Consider the following 18014-nt stretch of genomic DNA (forward strand, 5'->3'; position numbering starts at 1 on the left):
CCAAAGGATACTACAAACACCTTCATAGCAGTTTCCCTCAGCACTTTATCTGTACTTACCCAGTCATCTGTTAAGCCACCATCATTAGGACACGGAAGTCTCTGACTGTAGATAAGCTCCGTTAAATTAATAAGAAAAAAATGTATATGGTTTGTGACACGCTTTACTCTTTAAGCTGCAGCCCTGATATCTCCAAAAGTTGATTCTGTTCATCTGGACGTAGCGTTTTGTGGGAGAAACGTTTCGTCACTCATCCAAGTGACTTCTTCAGTCTCAGCTGACTGCAGGTTTCCCCAATCTTATAAACAGTACAATTGCATAATGACTGAAACCAGCCCACTGAAGGAACAATGGGCTGTGACGTCAGTTCCTTAATCTTAATTATGCAAATTCTCATGACCATTGATCAACAACCACTGACCAAAACCCACTGATCAATGGCCATGAGAACCATTCACAGAGAGTTGGGGAATGGCTGCAATCACAGCATTGTAAGATGGTGAAAGATGTACCCTTAGGCACTCTCCTCGAATCAGAGAGGGTCTTTCCCTTTTCACGTAAATGGCCTCCTTGACTCCACGCTCAAACCAGCGTTCCTCCCTGTCCAAGATGTGTACATCCTCATCCTTGAAAGAGTGTCCACTGGCCTGTAGGTGTAAATAGACTGCAGAGTCCTGGCCTGACGAGGTAGCTCTTCTGTGTTGTGCCATCCGCTTTGCCAAAGGTTGTTTGGTTTCCCCGATGTATAAATCCTGGCAATCCTCCTGGCACTTATGTTTATAGGATTGGGGAAACCTGCAGTGGGCTGAGACTGAAGAAGTCACTTGGATGAGTGACGAAACGTTTCTCCCACAAAACGCTACGTCCAGATGAACAGAATCAATTTTGGAGATTTACTTACCTGGATGATTGAGTATGCATCAAGATGATGCAGCCCTGATAGTGTTCAAATCACTGCTCCCAAAAACAACATCCATTCCAGGAAGATCCAGGCTATTTGTGAGCAGTAGGAAAGTCTGAAATTTTTCCAAACCATCTGAAGTCTTTGTGTTGATTTGACGACACTTAGACACAGCTCTGTGTTTCTTTGCACTGTAAACCATTTTTATTGTTCCATAAGCATTATTTGACCATTTGTTCTACACTGGATGGTATTAAATTGGCCTCCAGTAACACTGTGAGGAATTTTGGAGTTGTTTTTGACCAGGCTATGTCCTTCAGTGTGCACATTAAATAAATAATATTCGCACTGAGAAAGAGAGCCATATGTCTACCATACCAGCTTCTCTTCGTTGGCTCAATGTTAAATCCAGAATCAAATTTAAAATTGTTCCTTACATACAAAGGTCTAAAATAATCAGGCTCCACCTTATAATGGTTAATGTACAGGTTCTTATATGGCACTTGTCTACTGTACCTGAGCACACAAAGTGCTTTACCCAACTTGCCTCATTCACCCAAGCACTTTCTAATGTTCACTCATTCATCCTCAGATGGATCCTTCAGGGAGCAACAAGATATTTGGCATGCAGATTGTAATCAAACCACCAACCTTCCAGTTAGTAGGTGACCTGCTCTTCCACCACCTGAGCTACAGCCACCGCAAATGGACATTTAAAAAGTAGAATGGGAAACAGAGCTTTCAGCTTCTTCTGTGGAAGAATCCAGTAGATGACCGCTCCTCCCTGAGCCCGTTTCTGCTGAAAATTTCTTCCTGTTAAAAGGGAGTATTTCCTTTCCCCCGCCACACCAAGTGCTTGCTCAAGGATCATCTGATTGTTTAGGTTTTCTCTATTTTTTCGAAGGGTCTTTACCTTACAATATGAAGCACCTTGAGGGGACTGTTATAATTACGTTTCTGAGTAAAATCAGCTGCTCTGTTCTCAGCACACCTGTGCATGTCTCTACAACATGCTGCCAACACCAGCCCATTCATATGAATGTGCTGTAGCCAGATTAATAAATCCTGGGTTGATTTATTAAGCTGATAACCAATTTCATGTGACCTCCTGTCCTGACTGATGATGTTAGATTAGAGAAACCATCTGAAAAAAAACTTACTTCTTATTACAACTAGGTGTCAAACAAATCCAGGTGAGACATCCTGTAATATGAAAGTTGATTTTTTTTTTAATTATTAAAAAACACCAGTGACATGTCAGCTGACATCTGATGAAGAAAGAAACTGAATCAGGCAATTCTGATATATTTTATTAACAATCAACTTAACTTTGCTTCTTAGTTTCAAAGTAAAAATTCAAATTGTACATCTTTTAATCTGAAAGTCAAAGACTGGCCCCAAGGTGGCAGACTCTTCATCTGTGAGCAGCTGCTTTAAATGAACCCTTTAGACCTTTAGAGTAGGAATATGACATCATCAGAAAGGGACATGAACCTGTCAGGGTTCAGTAACAATGACTGAGGGTTCAGAAAAAGGATTTTTAAGTTTTATTTATACACATTATATTTTTTATGACCTACTGAAAAAGTAAAAGAACGCTTCAGAAAAACCATGAGCATAAGAGTCCACAGGTTTTTCAAGATGGCTGCCAAGCGGTGAGCCTGGAGGTTTGATTCAGCAAGAATTCGATGAGGACAGAGTAAGATCTTATCCAATCACCAATCAAACATATTGACTGTCTTTAAAAACACAAATGGGTACGCGGATTCTGCTGTGTCCTGACTGGCTGGAATGTCACTGTGACGTCATCTGTTTCTAAAACATTAAAACTGTCTCTGGCAACGCAGTGAAATGATTAGTTGATTGGCTCGTAGGAGGTTGAGGATGCTCCCTTGCTTTTACGGATGCAGAGCCAGATTCCACCAACCAGCAGGATGATCATGGGAATTCCCAGACCAACTGCCATGATGGCAACAACCAGAGGAGAGAAGGAGTCAACAGGCGGTGACCCAACACCCACCAGCAGTGTCCTGGAGGAGTAAGGAGGAGATGAGAGCTGATCGGCTGAGAGTAAGAGATAAAACAACAAAGAAATAACAACAAGCCTACCAGCTGAGGAAGCGTGTGACGTTGTAGAATGGTTCCCCCGCCAGGCCAAAGCTCACGTTCAGTGCCATGCTCTTTGGATCTGAGAAGAAGCCTTGGATCACACCGGACGAAGCCGTCACCATCGACCCACTCTGAGCCCGCGGCACCGAGTGACGGCATGGCGTGGCATCTTCCAGAGCCGGCCGTGCCTGACGGTACGCCACTGGCTTCCACAGCGCGTAACCCAGAACATCAGAACTGCCATTCACTGATGACACCCATTGAGAAACCTGAGGGGTCAGAGGTCAATACAGGACATTCAGTCAAACTTTACTCAAACTACATTGTAGACAGAATGAGCAGGACCTGTAGCAGAAACATATGGAAGAAAAACCAAAGTCATACTCCTGCCCACACCAACAGGGCCACTGTCTACAGTAAAAAAAAAATCTATCGGATTATATTTCTGTGACTCACGTGACCATCATCAAAACCTCATTTGATGTGAGAAAATATTCAAAGATCCAATCTGTGTTTGTCCAACAAGAGAAAACCCATTTTCAGCAGCATTTCAGCAGGATAGAGCACTCTTTTCTTCTGCAGGGAAGCTTAAAACAAGGTGAAGCAAACCTCCAAACCAGCCCCCCAGACTAAAGGAGTCCATCTGCGCACACAACCCTGGATGTGGCAGGTTATTGGTTGAGTAGTTCGTGACACTGGATGTCCTGCTGAGTTTATGTCTAATCACTGACTGGGTCTGTCGTCAAACAGCACACCATACTCAATTCAGACCACATTAATTCAAAATAAAAAATAAATGTAGTTAATGATGGGCCAGATTTCTAATTTTGGGTGGTACATTTATTGAATTTAACAAAGGGTCCTTATCATTCATTGGTTTAGGGATAAGTCTTTTGATGAGGATGATTTCCTCCAAGAAGAAAATAAAATGATGTCAGAACAAGAAGAAGAACATAATGCACAGCACAAAGCTACCTTGAATATCGATGGCGTATACTCATCGTCGATTGATTGGTAAACGTCGACTGTGCTTAAAGGATAAGCTTCCCCTACTGCATGCATCTCCAACAGGAACCTGGACTGAGTGGCTCGGGCCGGTATGCCATCCAACCACACCTCCAACTGGGAAGAGTTAACAGAGTGCAGGAGGTGCGGCCATGCCTCTCCCCGCCCCTCAGAGTCAAAAACCGACAGCTGAAATAAAAATAATGACGGTCAGCGTATCGATCATTTTTGAATACTGATTTCACTGTGCTTGGCAACAGACCTGAAGGCAGAGCGAGCCATTGGTGAAGGAGGCATCGGTGCCACAGAGAAGCGCCATGGGTTCGGACAGGTTGATGGGGTTCCAGGTGAAGTTCTGCAGGTCGTATGGAGGGAAGAGGTCAGAGGTCGGCTCAGCCGTGTCGTTCACATCGTCATACTCCAACAGCTGAGAGAAAAAAAAAAGTTTAAGGTCAGATGTATCCAGACATACTCTAAAGATTTAAGGAGGACTGAGATTGTTCTGACCCGGCTGAAGACGACAGCACTGCTGTACATCAAGCTGCTCTCTGGCTCCACTTTCAGGCTGCCGCTGGTGTTACGAGCCACAAACTCAGGCCAGTTCACCTGGGACGCAAAGCACACCCAAGGTCAGAATATTACGAACAGTCATGTGACTGTCACACATATATCAACATTAGGGTGTCAAGAATGTTACAAACAACAGAAATTACTTAAACAATTTATTTATTTTAATTTTTAATTTAATTGCTTTTTTTATTTTAAAAGGTTGGGCTCAAGTGTTTAGCCCCTTCTTTCGGCAACATTTAACCTCCAGCTGTGAGCCCAGAGCCCCAGAGCCCCACCAATAACAGGCTTATGGACAGACCCTGGGGTTCCCAAGAAGTCTCTGTGCCCTCTCAGCTGAGTTCTCCTGATATACTTTCACATTAATCAGTAAAAAGGAAATCCTAGCGTCTGCTAATGAAACATAAAAATGCCTGATAAGTGAGAGAAATAAAAGGCACACTGATGTTATCGGCTTGTTAACTGTGGCTTAGTGTGTGGGCAGCAGGACCAAAAAGGACACTGAGTCTGAAGCACACTGGATAATGCAGGACAGGCTCGTGTTCCCAGGTTCAGAACTGATTACCTGTACAGTTTGTATGCTCTGACTTCGAGCCCCACCCACGATGTGGATCTCAGTTCGTCTATAATTTGGAATTTGGGCCTAATTATTATTTGGTAAATACCTATTCATACATGCGTAAGTGCTTTCTATCTGTTATTCACACTCCAATGAACACATCAGAACCAACTTGGGGTCTTTCCCAAGGATATTTAGCAATTAGACTGGAGCAGCCAGGGATCGAACAACCAACCTTCCAATCAGTAGATCCTCTAGCTCAGGAGGTAGAGCAGATCTTCCATCATCTTTTAATCATTATTATTAAGTGAACAGTGTTTGTCAGGGACAGATTTATTAAAATTAATGCAGCTCTTAAGATTTAAAAAAAAACAAAAAAAAAAACACCCTCTCAGTAGGCTGAGGCTTTTCATCCATTTTTTCATTTTATCAGAAGTATATTTTTTATTCTCACAAAGCTGGCCGTTCACACTCGGTTTCACTTGATTGTTTAAGCCCTTTCTGAAACTTTTCTCTGTCCGATGACATCACACTGAGTTTACGGACTTCCTGTCCATACCTGCACTTCAGAAGAAGTAGAGTTGGTGTGGATAAGCAGCAGCGTTGGCGCCCCCTGGCTACAGAACAGATAATGCAGCGTGTCATTGTCTCCCACGGCTCTCACATGCAGCAGGTCACCAGCTTGAGGGGTTGAATGTGAGCTGGGGTAAAACTGCATTGAAATCTGCAAGACAGAAGAAGCAAACCTACTCAGAGCATTTCATCTTTTCTACAGCCATTGGTCTCATCTTGCTGAATATTTTTTTCCCTTTATTGAATAGTACTGAGTACAAAAAAGGGCATTTTTTTTTTTTTTAGCAAAAATGTTCATTAAATTATGCAAACAGCAAAAGATAATGAAAAAGTAATCACTATGGGATAAAACCATGGAAGGCCCAATTTATTTTGTTTTTGATTATTTAATTTAAGTGTAAAAAAGAAATTGTACTTTTGATGAGATAAACATCTGTGCCGATTATGGCCTGGAAGCTCCGAGCTCAAAATGGGAGACACCCCCTAGGGTGCTGGAGAAAGGCCGAGACATAGTGGTGGTAGACAAACTGAAGAAAACGGCCATGGTGATAGATGTAGCGATACCGAATGAAAGCAACATAAGGAAGAAGGAACACGAGAAGCTGCAGGAGTACCAAGGAGAAGAGCTCGAGAAGATGTGGACGGTGAAGTTAACAGTCATCCCGGTGGTAAGCGGAGAACTAGGTGCATTGACTCCCAAGCTAGACTAGGGGATCCAGCAGATCCCAGGAACAACACCCGAGATATCTATCCAGAAGAGGGCAGTCCTAGGAACAGGTAAGATACTGTGCAGGATCCTCAGCGTCCGCATCACTGTTTTATTTGTGCCACTCCAAAAAATCGTTTGTTAGTGCCTTCATTGTTTTAACACACAAAACAACCAACTACACTAGTCAACACAACACACTAACTACACACTCCAAATATGCCAAATCTTAGAAATCTCTCACATCTCAAATTCAGTATCCAATGGCGTGATATGGCAGCCTCGCTTCTGTCAGTCTGCCCCAGGGCAGCTGTAGCTACAACTGTAGCTGCCTCCACCAGTGTGTGAATGTGAGAGTGAATGAATAGTGGTATTGTAAAGCGCTTTGAGTGCCTTGAAAAGCGCTATATAAATCCAATCCATTATTATTATTATTATTATTTCTCTTTCGCTCGCTCTCTCACCTCCGTCACTCCCCTCTTCCTAAACAACTATATATAATTTTTTTATGGTCGACATGGTACATTTTTCGACCAATAGGAAAGGGTTTTCTTTTTCTTTTTTGCACTGTGCTTAGACATTTTTTACCGTTTTATTCGCACACTGAACATGATGATAGTATTCAGTAAAGAGCATTGTGTATATATACACAGAATATATTCTTTTATCATAACTCTGGTTTATTACTGCTATATAGTTTGAAGTCCGAACTTTCAACACAAGTTGAAATGGATACTCATCATTCTTTGCTGCCATGTCATCTGAAATCGGTCATGTGATTTGGATTTGCGTGTCCGTTGACCCCAGAGGGTTAATACCACTCACCTTCGTTCCATTTCCAGAGTGTAACAGTCAAACCACCTGTGTTAAAATGTAAAAATGCCCATGGTGTTGATTCAAAATGTGATCTAGCACAATTATGGCCATCGGTTGCTACTGAAAACAAGAAATAAAGCCAGTCCGCGCTATGGACTGAACCATTTTTAATGGTGGAGGGGGGTTACACTATGCAATATATTCAGTTTTAGAATTTATATTCAATGTTAATAGTAGGTAGATCCACGCATTAATGGCTGAAAGCTCCGCCTCCCATTCTACTTGTAAATAATCTAGGAACCACAAGTAAGCCACAGTCTGTAGGATGACATGGTACTATAAGGTCATTAAGAAGGGTCCTTATTATTCAAGACCGTGTAGCATGTGAGGAGCAGGATTTTGAATTCAATTCTGGATTTAACAGGGAGCCAGTGAAGGGAAGCCAATATAGGAGAAATATGCTCTCTTTCAGGTCTCGGTCAGTACTCTTACTGCAGCATTTTGGATTAACTGAAAGCTTCTCAGGGAGATTTTAGGACATCTTGAGAATAACGAATTACAATAGTCTAGCCTAGAAATAATAAATGCATGAACAAGTTTTTCAGCATCTCTGAGACATGGTATTTCTGATTTTAGAGATACTGCACAAATCAGAAAGTATTTATACATACTTGTTTAATATGTGCATTAAAGAACATATCCTGGCCAAAAATGACTCCAAGGTTCCTCACAGTGTTATTGGAGGCCAAGGTAATGCCATCCAGAGTAGTCATCTGGTTAGATACCATATTTCTAAGATTTTCAGGGCCAAGTGCAATAACCTCAGTTTTATCTGAATTTACAAGCAGAAAATTAGAGATCATCCAGGTCTCTATATCTTTAAGACATTCCTGCAGTATAATTAATTGGTGTTTGTTATCTGCCTTCATGGATAGATAAAGTTGGGTGTCATCTGCATAATGTTAAAAATGTATATAAACACCTACAGCATGCTCTAATCGCTGTAATAAAATATTATTATCAACAATATTGAATAAAGGACTGAGGCCAAGCAGGAAAGGCACAGAATGAGTCCACTGTCAGAGGCCATAACACACAAAGATTGTAACCTTCACCACTTCTGTACTGTGATAAGCCCTGAAATCTGACTGAAACTACAACTACTGTTTAAAACATTTTGGAGATAAAAGGAAGCTTGGAAAATGGCCTGTAATTAGCTAACACAGCGGGTCGAAAGATGACTTTTTAAGTAATGGTGTACCTACTGCCAGCTTGAAGGCCTGTGGTTTGCTGATTATATTTAAAATTGAAACATTAATTAATGATAGGAGCAATCATGTAGGAATGTGGTCTAAAAGACATGTTGGTGGTTTGGAGAAAGTAATTACTGAAGTTAACTCAGAAAAAGGAAAAGAATAAATATCAGTGGCACTGAAAGTAGCTGTACATGTTACGTCCGTGAGATGATTATGAGTACTTTTTTTATTATTTTAACTGCAGGACAAGCAGTTAAGGAAGTTTCATTAAGAAAAGAAAAACCTGATAGGTGTCTCCCCAAAAGTTGATTCTGTTTATCTGGACGTGGCATTTCAGTGGGAGAAACGTTTCGTCACTCATCCAAGTGACTTCTTCAGTCTCAGCTGTCTGCAGGTTTCTCCAATCTTACAAACAGTACATTTGCATAATGACTGAAACCAGCCCACTGAAAGAACAATGGGCTGGGAGGTCAGTTCCTTGATCATTAATATGTAAATTCTCATGACCATTAATCAGCAACCACTGATCAAGGCCCACTGATCAAAGGGCCTTGATCAGTGGCCACTTATCAAAGGGACCATAAGTACCACTCACAAAGAGTTGGGGGAATGGCTGCAATCACTGCGTTGTAAGATGGCAAAAGATGTACCCTTGCCCCCCACTTGGATTCAGAGATGGTCTTTCCCTTTTCACATAAATTACACAAAGACACAGCCTTAAGAAAAAAGTGCGCCTCAACTGTTTAATACTCCTGACACATGCAGGATCACTATGGGATTTCACTTAGGCAATGGTTGTCCTTCTCTCCTGGATCGGCTGGAGCTTTCTTTAGGTGCCTTTCTAGCTTGATCCCATTTATCAATAGCTTTTGATCAGTGGGCTTTGAGCAGTGGTTGTTGATCAATGGTCATGAGATTAAAAACCTAGGAACTGACCTCACAGCCCATGACTTGCCAATGGTGCTAGTTTCAGTCATTATGCAAATGTACTGTTTAAGGTTGGGGAAACCTGCAGTCAGCTGAGTCTGAAGAAGTCACTTGGATGAGTGACGAAACGTTTCTCCCACTGAAAACGTCCAGATGAACAAAATCAAACTTTCTGAGATTTATTTACCTTGATGATTGAGCATGCATCAAGACTGATAGATGTCTCAGTAACTGAAAGGATTCCAACTGCTCTCTGATTGGAGGACCACAGGCGGTTCTACCCGCTGCGCCTCTTTACGAGTCTATTCAAAACAATCGGGAAACAGCTAATAGATCACACGATACAACCTTAATCTCGGGTCTATAGCTCTCAGCTGAGCTGAGCAGCTACCAAACAAGCCTCCGTCACTTCCGGCTTCCCCTTCTGGCCCTCGCGCTCCTATAGGGCTCTCAGCCGGTTCGGAGCCCGTTCCGGCTTCACTTGTGAACTCACCTTTCTGCGTCCGGGCTCCGCGGAGCACGTTACAGTGACGATCCACAGCACGAGAACCACGTACAGTCCGCCACTCCACGCGCTCCCCGCTGCCATCGTCTCTGCTCGGTCTTTGATCACATGATCCGCTGGTTCCCTGAAGTCAGCTGACCTGGCTGCTCGTAGTGTCAGAAAGAGATCAGCCAACCAGAGCTGAGCTCAGACTCACCTCTGAACTGCGCAGGCAGCAGGTTTATCTCACAGCTTTAAGTTTGTCGATCCTGAGTTGAAACTCCGGCTTTTTTGTTCCAGTCAGAGTTTCACCTCTGTGAAACTGACCAAAGGCTTATACTGCAGAGTTAACCCCAGGTTTTCTGCACTACGACCGTGGTTCACGTTTTATATATGAGTTATACTTCTGCATCAGATCATTGTAACTTACGCCATTTTGCTGTTTCATAATTTAATGAACATGTTTGCTAACCCCCCCCCCCCCTCTTTTCAAACTTTCTTTATTTGAACATAGAGCACAATCATACATAAGAAAGTACAATCTGGGTGCAGAGTGCTTTCTTTATTCTTTATTTTGTTTAAGAATTAAACTGTGTACAAACAATGGAAAAGGGGAAGAGGCAGAATTATGCAACACAAAGCCAGAATCTCAAAGCAACTGAGACTAGACCAGCAGCTGCAGAGGCTGCACCTATGACTCCACTTTTATATCCATCTTTGTCAGCAAGCTCACCTCCACCATATCAAGGTACAACTTTTGAGCAACCACATAGCAACTACATTGAGGCAACAAAGAATCACAGAAAAAGAAAAAAAATGTACAACTGGCTAAAGCAACATGAGATTTCAAAACAAACCAGAAAAGATAGAAGAAGCAAGAAGAAGAACCACTTTATGTCTGTGGGAATGTAAGTGAGTGGGAGATTTTCTGGAACCTTGAAAGGAAAACTTCTAAACGAGGACAAAACTGCTGATTGAGAGAGGACTCTGAAAGAGAGTACTGTTATTCTGAATCTCTATCATCAGAAGAGGATGAAGAGGACGGAGCTGCCTTACCATGAAAATATTATACAAGATCTCAGACACAGATTGAACAACAAGCTTGGAGCTTTCTTCCCAAAATACAGATGCCATTGGGAATTGCACCCACTGGCCAGCTTGTGTATAATCCTTTTAGCCACTGCGACATGAAAGGACTAATTGCCAAACTCCCACCTTTGACAGAAGGAGCTTCAGCTTGGATTTCAGCTCTGAAAGACAACACAGCTGGAGAAATGCATGCCTTAGGAGACATCCGTGCAATGTTCTCATGCATTGAAGGAGTTGATGTGACCACGAGATTGATGTTGGATGAAGGCATTTCACTCAGAGTGCGGCGACAACTTCAGTCAATTTAGAAATGAACTTGTCAGCACCTTAGTCACCTATCCAAGAACTATAGATTTGAGAATACAGAGAGTAGATTCACCCAACTAGGTTTAGATTTATGCCAGCTAAACCATTTAAACCCCATTCCGCACCTTTTAGATATCTGTTTGTTGTTAATAAAATCTCATCACAAGCTAATTAAAAATCACATCGTATCATCGCATAATCAGTGGTGAATTCTGTCTACAGTTCCCGTATTACAATTGATGTCTGATGCAAAAAAATATTTTTTTGTTCACTGTTGTACCCATAAATAAATGTTAATTAGAATGGATGTTAAAAATATTCAAAACACAGGGAACCAAATGTCCATCTTTATCTACCTTGTCACACACAAGTTTTTTTTTGTTGGTCCTTAACAAACAGAATAACAGCCTTCCACTTAATGGAGTCCTTACGTCCTCTTGTTTTAAAAGAAATAAAAGTTTTTAACTGAAAGACAGAACGCATTACAAAACACAGTCTTTGAAAAAGTTAATGGAGGTGGAGTAAAAAACTTTGATGCAGAAGTCTTCTGTGTGTTTGTTTCAACTTCAACTATCAGCCCATATCTGAGTTAACTTTATTCATTCCTATTCCTTATTGCCTTCCATGTAATTAAGCTTTCCTTCCTAGCCGCGTCAAACCTCAGCCACGGCGCCTTTTTGTGTTTTTCAGTCCCTGGATGTATGGCAGGCTAGCTTATGTTAAAAGTTCTCTTGTATAATAAATACCGATTCGACAGTGTGCATTCAACTTTTCATTTTTTCAATTCCTTAACACACATGGCACAGAGCATGTTACACACCATAAACAATCCCACTCTAAACAATAGGTACAAAATGGCATAATAAAAAACTTAAACATTACAAAAGTTTATAAACTCAGGCAAGTGATAATGAAATGATTAAATATTAAAATTTAAAGCTCACGCAATCTTTTTTTTTTTTTAAATGGACACTTCTTAAAAAGCTGATTCAAATAAAAACATTACCTTCAGCTTTTCAGTAGCAAGCTAAAGATGTTGCACCTAGGTTCAACTGTTTATCGAAACATCAGGTAGGGATGGTGTTAAAGTGTGAAAACCGAAGCCCCTGAGTATGAGAAAATTATTTTACAGCTAGGCATGTAAAGGCAGAGATAATTGTAAAGCTTCTTTGTTGGCAGAATGAAAAATAAACCTAAACCAGGTTTACAGTCTCATAAAAAACATAAAAGTACATCACGCAGGTTTCAAAGGTAACTTTATTAACTGTTGTTACAGTTCACTGAGTCAACTAGTCCCCATCCATACACACAAACACACACACACACACAGAGGAAGAGAGACTGACGTGGATCTAGAATGATGCGGACAGATGTGGGTCTACTCAGCTCCCTGTCCTCCCATCTGCTCCTCTTTGTTCTTCTTCTTGTGACCAGAGACGATGTCATCAATACGCAGCAACAAGATGGCCGTCTACAAACACAGCAGTATCATTAGTATCAATCACACTACTGATCAGTAATCATTGATATCAATCACACATCAGGATGTACTGCTGTGTGGGAAGTTCTGACCTCGACGGCGGTCTTGTAGGTCTGAGCTTTGACAGCGAGTGGCTCCCAGATCCCGAGAGCTGACATGTCGGACAGACAGCCACTCTCACCGTCCACACCCCAACACGCACTGTTCTCCTGAGTGTGTTTGGCCTGAACACACACACACAAATACAAACAACTGACTTCTCAACAACACACACGTTAAATAAAGTTTTATTGCTGTTACCTCATTTGCTTACCCTCAGTGATGTCAGAACGCGGATGGTGGAGGCACCACAGTTCTGGATCAATGTTCGGGGGATAACCTCGAGCGCCTGAGCTACAGCACGGTATGGCCACTGTTCGACACCGGTGAGAGCACGGGAACGCTCCGTCAGGTGCTTCGACACCGCCATCTCCACTGCGCCACCGCCTGGCAACAGGAAGGGGTCGAGCAACACATTACGGCACACCTGCATGGCGTCCTGCAGGTTCCTCTCCACTTCCTGTGGACAGAGACAGTGTTAACCAATCCTTGGATTTACCAATCACCTCACTGACTGATTGATTGATTGATCGACCACCGCTCACCGCCAAGATCTCCTTGCTTGCCCCCCTCAGCAAGATGGTGCAGGCTTTGGGGTCTTTGCACTCAGTGATGAAGGTAAAGTACTCATCTCCGATCTTCTTCACCTCAAACAGCCCAGCTCCAACGCCCACGTCCTCCTCACGCAGCTCGTCCGTCCGACTCACAATCCGTGCGCCGCACGCCCTGAGAGAGAAACAGTTATTTACAGCTCGCTAAAACTTCCTGTCTGAGGAGCAGAACGCTGATTGGCTGCTGCGTACCTGGCAATGCGGTTATTGTCGGTCTTCCTGACGCGACGGATGGCGGTGATGTTAGCTTTCACCAGGTAATGTTGAGCGAGATCTGACAGGAAACGGGAAGTAAATGCTACGCTGTTATTTTGTTTCAGGCATCTCTGCTTAAACGTGACCTCAGAGGGCTTTCCCTTCATGTTTGTTCACCATCTTGGTGCTCTGCACCAGCTCCAACCTCCACTCTCTCTGCTGAGCTGCAGCTGACATGTACCTGAGATGCCCTTCTCGGTGAAGAGCAAGTCTGGTTTGAGGCGGATGATGTCCTCACAGATCTGCTGGATGTACTCTTCCTCCATCTGCAGGATCCGGGCAAAGTCTTCCTCCTTACTGATCTCAATATCTGTCTGCAGGGGGCGGAGCCACAGACAAACATTAACACAAGTAACACACACACACGCAAACAAGTGTAACTACCTCTGTCTGTCTGTCTGTCTGTGTGTGTGTAGTGGGTGGATCACCTGACTCTCTCCTTTCTTGTACTCAAGCGAGCAGTCGAGCAAGACAATTCGTGGGTTCTTGATCATCCTTTTCATCCTTGGGTGCGTCACATCTTTGTTGATCATGACTCCTCTCAGCACGCATGAGTCCTCAATGATTCCACCAGGAACCTGTAAGCAGCACACCATCATTGGAAAGGGGACAGATAAAACTTTATTAACAAACAGCCTGAAGGCAGGCGAGCCAACCCTAGTTTAAAGCGACTGGCCCACAGTGATTCGTACCTTCTCCACCTTGGCGTACTTCTTGATGTCAATCTCTTTGCGACCGCTCTCCTCCAGTTCCACAGTGCGCACGGCGTCCAGCGCAATATTACAGGCCAGCTCAGACCAGCGGCTCAGAGCTTTGGTGTTAATGGCTGAGTGGACAATCTTCAGCATCATGGAGCGGTCTGACGTGTCTACAGGGGTGCTAGGAGGGGAAGGGGCAGAGTTACACATAGCATAGAACATGGCAACATCATCGCAGCTGGAACAGCCGTTACCTGATCTCCTTCAGCGTGTCCAACATGTCCTCCAGCGCCCGGCGGTAAGCACTGATGATCACAGTCGGATGCATCTGCTGCTCCAGAAACTGCTCAGCCACTGCCAGCATCTCACCGGCTGAAGGTCACACAGGTGACAGGGAGAGAGAGAGAGTGAGAGAGGGGGGGAGAGAGAGACAAAGACAGGTTTTAGATCAACTGAGAGATCGCGTGATCGTGTGCCACGTTTCTCATCCTCTTCCTCACCCAGTATGATGACCGAGGTGGTTCCATCTCCCACCTCCTCATCCTGTGTACGGCTGATCTCAATCATCGACTTCGCTGCTGGGTGCTGTACCTGGATCTGTTGCCAAGGAAATGCAGCAGGTGAGGAATCACACGCCTGATTAGATGTTGAATGAGTGTGAGCGTGTGAGTGACTGACCTCTCTGAGGATGGCATTTCCATCATTGGTCATCACGATTCCTCCAGTGGGATCGAGCAGCATCTACATATACACAAACACACACAGGGGCACATGTTAGCATATTAGCATGCCGACAACACTTCTCTTGCTGTGCTGTGCATGTACAGAGGGTCTGACCTTCATCATGGCCCTTGGGCCAAGGCAGGTCCTGATGACATCAGCGATGGTCTGAAACGCACAGATCAAGGGGTCAATCGATCACTCAATCAATCCCAGCGGGTCAGATCAATAGTTCCGATCACCTGTAAGGTTCTGGCGAGTCTGTGCTCGCGACCCACTGGGGATCTCAGAGTTAGCATCACATCTGTAACATGTTTCAAAGAGCCAGGTGTACAACTGCTTATTGATTATTATTTAGTCATGCTGATCACACTGGTCTGTGTTAATATGATCAGATTTTATCTGTCACACACAATTTGAGTTCATTTATCCTCCTGCAGTGAATCTATGTAGAGCACTGAGAGACCAGGATGCCAATATTCTGCCACGATAACTAAAAGTCAATAAAAGCTGGAGCTTCAGCAGGTTGTGTGTGTGTGACAATGGTCAATAATGGAGCAGACAGGAGCTGGCTCTTTGCTGAGATGTTTGTGATGGTACTCCTGGTCCTTGAGCAGCACCTGGACCAGCCTGAACCGGTCTAGTTATGTGCCGACTCAGTCTCTGAGCATCACCTTTTTGCTTTCTGTGCCACAGCCAGTCCGGCATTCAGAGGAAACACACAGCTCCCCGTTAGTGTCTGACGCTGTTAGCAGAATGAAACCCGTGTACACATTGTTTCAGACTGAACTATCAGCCAATCAGTGAACACGATTATGTCACTGTTAGCACTGTAAACTGCACTCTGCAGGTGTTTCTTAGGTAAGTCATCAGTGTGCACAGGCTGTGTGTAACACACTAAAATCTAAATCTGAGTTTGACCCGTTCTGCACAAACTCTCTGCTGGTCTGTAGGGTTGTTATGTACGCACACACGCACACAACACATTCATATAGTGTAAGACTGTCAGAAATCTTCTTCAGACAGTAACATTTACCTTACTGATAAGTGCATTTTTAACCAATTTGTTTTTGCATTTAGGACAATGTTTTATATTAAAAAAAATTAATACCGCATGTGAATGCGCTACACATCCTTTGGCAGATGTTTTCTGCAGCTTCTAAACAGAAAGCTAACAAAGCACACAAATTTAAACACCCTTTTTATCTTGTCCAAATTTTACTCTTCTTCAGTTATGAGGAAATATATGTATAAATTCAATGACTGAGTATTCTATTAATTGCTCAGTGACAAATAAACACGTTCATCCTATTAATTAGGAATATTAAATATTCAGGAGATTAAATCTTAGAAATGTATACAATCAAATAGTTTAAACAGCTGTCCAAACACAATGCTTTTATTTTAGTTAAAAAACACAACACAAAAAACTCTATCCAAGCTATGACAGGGTGAAAGGATGGGGACACACTGCACAGGTACTATGGGTTCTACATAGAACCAAGCTAAAAGCATGAGTAGAGTAGAGGAGCAGAGGAGGCCCTGGCTAACCCAGGCTACTATCACTGGTGGATTTCCTCGATTAGCCAGACCTGAGGTTTTTTGCTCAGACACAGGACATAATGTTTGTTTGCCTTCTGTGAGTGCACTTGGACACAGCTGCTTTTAAGTAACTAACCAATAAGTTTAAGGACAGTGTGAAGCTCATCAAGAAGCTCATTGTGCTATGAGACCAATCCGGTCATGATTCAATGTTTTTTACCCAGCCCAGCTCCTACAAGAAGAGGAGCAGGCCAAGACTGACTACAACCAACAGCTGGAGCACCTGCCAGATTGGACATGTCAGTTACCACAGTAACAAATTTGATAGGCAAGATATATGTCAGCAGTGGTGTGGGGACCGCTGTGCACAGCACCAACACATCGTCTGGATCACAAAGCAGGTTATTCAGTTTGTGACCTAAAGAGCACAGAAGGAAGTGAGCCTTGTAGAACAAACGCACCTTTGCTGCATTGATGTTCCCGGTCTGGACTTTACGTCCAGACTCCCTCTTCACGTTCTGGTCTGCAGAGACACAAACACACACAGGAAGTTACTGCCCGCATACACGCAGTGCTTTTACTCTTTATTCTTATTCGTATAGTGATGATCCGTTTTCAATAGGCAGAGGTTCGGCCTGAAAAAGAAAACGATCAGTACTGATGATGACTCTTCTCTCTGGCTCAATCACAATGATCAGAAACACAATGACATGTTCCTAATGACATAATCAATAAGTGAGTTCACACTAACACAGGTGGAGGATTCCACCTTCACTCCATCACATGAACGCCTGATTTTAGCCTCAAAGGAACCGTTAGCCTGCTAGCTCCGTGTTCATGCTGAGTAACGGGTTAGCTTAAGTTAGCCTATCATCCATCTGCTAACCGGGCTAACATGCTAACGCCGGCCGCGCCCCGCTTTGTGCGTCTCCGGGTTGTTAGCGGATCGAAGGCAGTTCCGAACGGCCTGCGTACGGTTGTCGGTGCTTTTGTAAAAGCTTTGGAAGAAAATAAGAATACTCACTGAGCACTAAAACCTGCTGGCCGATCATTTTCACAGCGCGTGCCGGACAACAGCCTGGAAGCTTCTGGGTGGCACGAGGAGAGAGGAAGGCTCCACCCACAGGGGCGGGCAAACAGCCCGGGTCCGACTAATCAGAGAGAACATTGCGTGACAGATAGGCAGATCCACCAATAAACTGAATGAGGCAAAAGGGTCGCCCTTTCATGGGAACTAAAATCAGCCTTTAGTTTCATATTATTTCCGTGTATTAAAAACTGTTTCCGTTAAAAATAGAGCAGCTTCTACAA

General features: G+C 43.3%; 2 protein-coding genes across 2 annotated transcripts; both read right to left on the reverse strand.

Annotated features, from left to right (window-relative positions):
• Positions 1-2195: 2195 nt before the first annotated feature.
• glmp (glycosylated lysosomal membrane protein) lies at positions 2196-10039 on the reverse strand. Its single transcript, XM_006795231.3, has 7 exons — positions 9913-10039; positions 5701-5865; positions 4523-4621; positions 4278-4442; positions 3986-4204; positions 3011-3279; positions 2196-2931 (listed from the first exon to the last, which is right to left on the reverse strand). Exons 1-7 carry the CDS (start codon positions 10006-10008, stop codon positions 2757-2759), a joined length of 1188 nt encoding a protein of 395 aa, XP_006795294.2. The 5' UTR covers positions 10009-10039; the 3' UTR covers positions 2196-2756.
• A 2498-nt stretch (positions 10040-12537) lies between these two features.
• cct3 (chaperonin containing TCP1, subunit 3 (gamma)) lies at positions 12538-17821 on the reverse strand. The gene is made up of 14 exons (XM_006795232.3): positions 17728-17821; positions 17165-17226; positions 15279-15329; positions 15120-15182; positions 14942-15038; positions 14696-14813; positions 14436-14622; positions 14172-14321; positions 13925-14057; positions 13681-13762; positions 13423-13603; positions 13092-13337; positions 12871-13002; positions 12538-12769 (listed from the first exon to the last, which is right to left on the reverse strand). The coding sequence occupies exons 1-14, from the start codon at positions 17753-17755 to the stop codon at positions 12677-12679; spliced, it is 1623 nt and encodes a 540-aa protein (XP_006795295.1). The 5' UTR covers positions 17756-17821; the 3' UTR covers positions 12538-12676.
• Between the last annotated feature and the right edge of the window lie 193 nt (positions 17822-18014).

Source organism: Neolamprologus brichardi, chromosome 22 (assembly GCF_056152115.1).
Source record: "Neolamprologus brichardi isolate AB-2024 chromosome 22, ASM5615211v1, whole genome shotgun sequence".
Classification (NCBI taxonomy): Eukaryota; Metazoa; Chordata; class Actinopteri; order Cichliformes; family Cichlidae; genus Neolamprologus; species Neolamprologus brichardi.

What these genes read in the sequence shown, in the direction of transcription:
- glmp (XM_006795231.3), bottom strand. Translation starts at nt 10,008, where the DNA reads ATGGCAGCGGGGAGCGCGTGGAGTGGCGGACTGTACGTGGTTCTCGTG. An exon ending in ATGGCTCGCTCTGCCTTCAG is followed by an intron (nt 4,205 to 4,277) that starts GTCTGTTGCCAA and finishes TTTTTATTTCAG; the next exon opens with CTGTCGGTTTTTGACTCTGA. An exon ending in ATACGCCATCGATATTCAAG is followed by an intron (nt 3,280 to 3,985) that starts GTAGCTTTGTGC and finishes CTGACCCCTCAG; the next exon opens with GTTTCTCAATGGGTGTCATC.
- cct3 (XM_006795232.3), bottom strand. Translation starts at nt 17,755, where the DNA reads ATGATCGGCCAGCAGGTTTTAGTGCTCA. An exon ending in GGAACATCAATGCAGCAAAG is followed by an intron (nt 15,330 to 17,164) that starts GTGCGTTTGTTC and finishes TGTGCGTTTCAG; the next exon opens with ACCATCGCTGATGTCATCAG. An exon ending in CAAGCAAGGAGATCTTGGCG is followed by an intron (nt 13,338 to 13,422) that starts GTGAGCGGTGGT and finishes CTCTGTCCACAG; the next exon opens with GAAGTGGAGAGGAACCTGCA.